Source organism: Poecilia latipinna, unplaced genomic scaffold (genome assembly GCF_001443285.1).
Source record: "Poecilia latipinna isolate Pla-1442-1.1 unplaced genomic scaffold, P_latipinna-1.0 Scaffold3878, whole genome shotgun sequence".
Lineage (NCBI taxonomy): Eukaryota > Metazoa > Chordata > Actinopteri > Cyprinodontiformes > Poeciliidae > Poecilia > Poecilia latipinna.
In genome coordinates this window covers 9,512-15,119 of record NW_015116494.1, presented here as the reverse complement: position 1 = coordinate 15,119, position 5,608 = coordinate 9,512, and the positions used below count along the sequence as shown (strand labels likewise).

General features: G+C 37.7%; 1 protein-coding gene across 1 annotated transcript in view; it reads left to right on the top strand.

Moving 5' to 3' along the window:
* bckdha (branched chain keto acid dehydrogenase E1 subunit alpha) overlaps positions 1–4,292 on the top strand; it is a 20,425-nt gene extending 16,133 nt beyond the window's left edge. The window contains exons 6-8 of the mRNA XM_015024928.1: positions 397–603; positions 1,317–1,458; positions 3,495–4,292. Of these exons, the coding sequence (XP_014880414.1) occupies positions 397–603; positions 1,317–1,458; positions 3,495–3,837 (692 nt within the window). The 3' untranslated portion in view covers positions 3,838–4,292. The remainder of the gene's footprint in view (positions 1–396; positions 604–1,316; positions 1,459–3,494) is intronic.
* Positions 4,293–5,608: the final 1,316 nt, after the last annotated feature.

Here is a 5,608-nt window from a genome sequence, read left to right as displayed (position 1 = left end):
TGTTTCAATGTAATAAATATGTATTATTCCCAATTACTTATTGATCTGTGTAACTGAAATATATGTTGGCTCATATTTTATATGTTACTGAAATTTTTATGTCAAATTAACATTTTGTTCTCGGACCAGTTAGGCTTTTAGGATGTATGAGATGCATTTAAAAACGTAACATTTTGTTTTATATCAGGTTGTCTCTGTTTTATGATGTAGATTAATATCACAAAACATTACTCACAGTAATAAATGATACCATATAATATGTGGTGCTGGGAAAGTTTGAAAACTCCCCTCTAAGTGCTTAAAAAGTGCTAAAATTTTACTATGGGAAAAGTGTACGAACCCTGATTTAACCTCTGATATGTGAATGTTGATGCTGAATGTTGACGTTTTCCTCAGCGGCGGGAGCTGCGTACGCGCTGAAGAGGGAGAACATGAACCGCGCGGTGATCTGTTACTTCGGGGAGGGAGCGGCCAGCGAAGGGGACGCACACGCCGGCTTCAACTTCTCAGCGACCCTCGAGTGTCCGCTGATCTTCTTCTGTCGCAACAACGGCTACGCGATCTCCACCCCGACCAACGAGCAGTACAGAGGCGACGGCATCGGTGAGACGATTTAAAGATGCAAATAGGTTATCAGTTACGGAATAAACAAAGTTGGGTAGTAACTAGTTATATTTACTTGAGTAACTTTGTGGAAAAATGTGCTTTGAGTAATTTTATTACAAAGTATCTCTGCTCTTGAGTAAAATTTCTGAATTTTCAACCACTGAATTAAAAACATATTTTAACCAAAGATTCACCAGACACAGATCTGCAGTTTTATTTTGAGACAGACTGATTTGGAAAATTATTTTTGCCTGATTTTGTTATTTTTGCTTTGCTTATATGAATTATTTTCATTTTGATCCTTAAAATATAAAAATTTCCACATAACTTTATATTTTGGACCGTCTGATTATTTAATTTTTAAATATTAAATGATTGATATTTGAGTAGACATTTTACCAGATACTTTTTTACTCTTGAGTAATTTCTTGGACGGCTACTTTTTACTTTTACTTGAGTAAAAATATGTTGAAGTAGTGCTACTCCTACTTGCGTACTCTGAATACCTCTGGTCATTGATTAATCTATTGCTTATTCTGACAATTACTCATTTATGAACATTTATTTAAGCCTTCTTACTGCTCTGAATGTGGTGTTCTTTCAGCAAAAGACCTTTTTTTAGTCTCTATAACCAGTTAACGATTACTAATCATGATTAATTTGATTAATCGTTTCAGCCCTGTATCATTTCTTCTTTTAATTCTCTCCAGCTGCTCGAGGGCCTGGTTATGGCATGCTGTCCATCCGTGTCGATGGGAACGACGTGTTCGCCGTCTACAACGCCACGAAGGAAGCGCGGCGCAGGGCTGTGGCTGAAAACCAGCCTTTCCTTATCGAGGCGATGACTTACAGGTTCGCAGTTTGATCTTTTTTCCACACACTCCATCCTCATTTCCAAACCAAAACATCTGTTGGTGTTTTGGTTTGGAAATGAGGGGAAGAATTTAAAAAAATGTGTGTGCAGCAAATTAAAGTCACAGTAGTTATTTCGTCAAGCACAATATTGTCAGTAAAACCCATATTTAACCTGTTTAATGAAGTTGGGATTTCACCTGTCCAAAGGTCATTTTACATCTAAATGTGTTCCTGACAACCAGAAGCATACAATGCTGTTGGATTTGATTAACAAATTCTTGTGAAGGAGAAATCTCCACAAGTTGTTTGAAGGAAATACTTTCACTCTCAAATGTTTCAGGTGTTCCCACTGAGACCGGAATCGGATTACTACCAAAGCTCTTTAGATTAAGCCGACAAAGCCTCCGCAGTGTGAATGGAGTAAAATGTCTCTAAGCTTCTTTCTCATAAAAATATAATCCCTCACAATATGGCAATATTTTCATTGCACTAATTCTGGCCCAAACAGTGTAATTTACCAGCAGATTTGAAAAAAAAAAATAAAAAGTTGCTTTTCTTTATTGTAAGACATTAGATCAGATAACACTTAGCAGTTGTTATTGCTCATCTGTTCTTCCATTTAACTGAACTGCTAATAAAGGCTAATAAAGGATTATTATGTTTTAACACAAGTTAAACAGGTCTAAATATAAATCTGGTCTTTTGAAAAAATAAGTGAAATAAAAGCAATTTAATTCAGCAGCAACCTTTTAAGATTTTGTCTCCAGTAGTTTTGGACCATATTGTCTGTGTTGTTCAGCTGGGGTCTGACTGATTTCTGAATTCTCCTTAAATCACCACAAATCCAACGTGGTGCATGTATACCACAAATGACTATTGATGCAAATTGAACACATACCAATAACCATACCAGAAGCTTGAAGTAGAGACATATCTTAGGGGGCACTCACACCAATCCTGTTTATTCCACATTAATCTACCTCTAGGTTGTTTGTCTAGAAAGTCTGGTTCGTTTGTGGAGGTGTGAATGCACAATCAAACTCGGATGTGAACCAAAAAAGCGAGCTATGGTCCGCCAAAAATCCTCAGTCTGTGTTTGGTTGAAGTGAACCCTGGTGCAGTTCAAAAGCATATATGAACCAAAATTGGGCCGGAGTACTGCTCCAAGAGCAGGAAGTTGACTACAGTGCATGGCATTCTGGGTAAACGTATCTCTCTCTCTGTGTCGGCTACGCTACACACCATCTCGTTACCATAACGACTGACTGACAACAGCTCCACTAGTGTAACAGGATTCAACATCACAAAACATGCCAACATTTCCCACACAAAGAACAAATCGTTCAGTCCGTTACAATTTTATGTTTTATAGCTTGATGTTTATTTTGCGATTATTAATAAGTGATCACTGTGGTAGATTAGCTACCGCTGCTATTAGCTAAGCTAACACAGCTGTGGCTTATTAGCTAATTTAAACTTTTAAATTGCTCTATTGATGATCTGTTAGAAAGCTGTTGTGGGGGTTGCCTTTTTTTTTTTTTACTGAACTGAAACACACCGAATTCTGCAGCATATCTACATTTTACATTTGTCATAGTTAAGCTAGTATGAGTGACCTACCCTCGCTATATTTTTTTCTTAACTTTCTCCTGACCTTGGGATCTAGTTGCTGTAGTATTAACAATTAGCAGCAAAGCACTGCGTCCCTTTTTATTTTATATATCAGGCGTACATTTAACATTTAGTGCGTTATGTTAACAACTTGACAGCTAGAACCAATGGTAGCCATTGTTGGATAACAGCTTTTTGCCCTCCAGCTCCTTGCTGGAGAGCGCGTCTATATTTAAATTTGAATACCACCTTTTTCCTTGGGGGTAGCCCAAGAGTTAGTTTATTCAAATTCTATATTTAAAGGCTAAGAAAGGCTCACAGTCCAGTTGGATTTGAATAGTTGTTTATTTAAAGGAACTACTTTCCTTCTCAAATGTTTTTAAATATGAAAAGCCTGATGGATATTTCTGGTCCTTCCACAGAATCGGGCACCACAGCACCAGTGACGACAGCTCGGCCTACCGCTCAGTGGACGAGGTGAATTACTGGGACAAGCAGGACCACCCCATCTCCCGACTGAGGCACTACATGACGGCGCGCGGCTGGTGGAGTGAGGACGACGAGCGCAGCTGGAGGAAACAGTCACGCAAGACTGTGATGGAGGCGTTTGAGAGGGCGGAGAGGCGCCTGAAGCCCAACCCAGAGCTGCTGTTCACCGACGTCTACCAGGAGATGGTCCCCAGGCTGGCCAAGCAGAGGGAGTCCCTGTTCAGGCACATCCAGCAGTACAAAGAGCACTACCCCCTCGACCTGTACGAGAAATAACCGCCACATGCAGTAGTGTGTGAGGACTGGAAGTAGCTGCACACCACATGCCGTGTTCGTGTTTTGATGTGTCATTGCACATTCTGCACATATGCTTTCAAAACAAATTATTTCTAATGGTTTTTGGTGCCTTGTGGTAGAAAAAAAGCCACATTTTACATAAATGAAATAGTTTCTTTTAGGGCTGGGCGATAAATCTTATTTTTTTTGTTTTAGAAGATTTAATTTTTTCTTCCACCAATGCACATGTTGCATTTCTGTAGTTCAGTGTGATGTCATCGCGCCCATCTTGTTGTACAACTTCAATTTGAATTCATGTCAGCTCTACAACAAAATGTCAGGGCCGGGCTACCATTTTCTTTTTTTTAATTACAAGAATTACTAGAATTTAATACAGCAAAATGTGAGAATAAGGACATAATATTGCCAGAATTAAGTTGTAAGATTAGGAAAATGAAGAAGTAATTTTATGAGAAATCCAACACAAAAAATAAGTTTAAAATGGGGAATGTTGAGCATCTTGTGAAGTTAGTTAACTCTTGCAGTTAAAACAACTTTTCTTCTTTTAATTTTAAAATGTTCTTCATGTAAAATTGCATCTTTATTTTGCTGATAATATGAATATATTCTTGTAATTAAATAAAATTTGTGTAGCCTGGCTTTAGATACTCAGTCATACAACTCACAGAAGAGATAGTTGAACCAAAAGCTAATTTCAAAAATATTTTCTGACATTTGTAATTTCTTTTTTTTTTTTTAGAAAAGAAAGAATGAGAAAATAGATTAAAATCACACGTAGCATGAAAAAATTTGAGATTTTGTTTTGAATCCATATCGCTCAGCCCTACTTTTTCTTTTGAATCCAGATTAAATAGATTAATTAAATAGGAAAGCAGGATGTATTATGGAGATTTGACCTCTATTTGTCAATGTATCTTTCCCTTTCAACAGCTGATAAGCAGGTTTCTAGTGTGTCATTGGAGTTATCCGTTAGTGTTTGTTGAGATGCTGTTACACAATGTCATTTTTCCCAGAGCTGTAGATCTGTTAAAATAAACTGTAGAACATTGGTTGTCTTCAAGTATTCACTTAAAAATCAATATGATATTAAAGGAAAGGGTTGATGAGATGTAATTCTATATCCATTTGTTCATCTTTATCTACTTGAATTTATATAAATTTGCCTTTTTCTTTGTAAGTCCAGGGTGAGCCAGTGTAGTGCTGTGCTTCGCCTATGGTGGCGCTGTTTTACATAAGCATGAAGCAGGCAATTGGCGCATGCCCATTGTGGTCTCTTTATTGACCCTTTGCACGTGACGTCACTCTTCGAAACTCGGCCCGCTCCGCCATGACGGACGTCAAAACAACCATAGAAAACAACCGATGCGCTCTTGTTAAACTTGTAAAAAAACGCACATGTGCTAGCCTAATATAGCTTTTATTAAGTTTATTTCGCAGTAAAAATGGTCATAGGGTGCTGCAAGACAAGGGTGAAAACCAAACTTATTTTATTGTGTAACTTTTAATGAGGAAAGATATGTTTCCAGCAGGTCATGCTGGGAAAACCAGCATGACCTGCATCCCTCGGTGTAAACCCTGATTTGCAGCGAACACTTTTTACAAGGTAAGAAGACTAACGTTCATATGCTTTATAAGTATGATTAGAAAGATATCAAATATCTCATTATGGAGAAGATTGGTGGAAAGTTAGGTCATGTAGCCTAGCATGTATGGAAAAAACTGTTAGCATCTCGTCTTTTGTTAGTTTTTA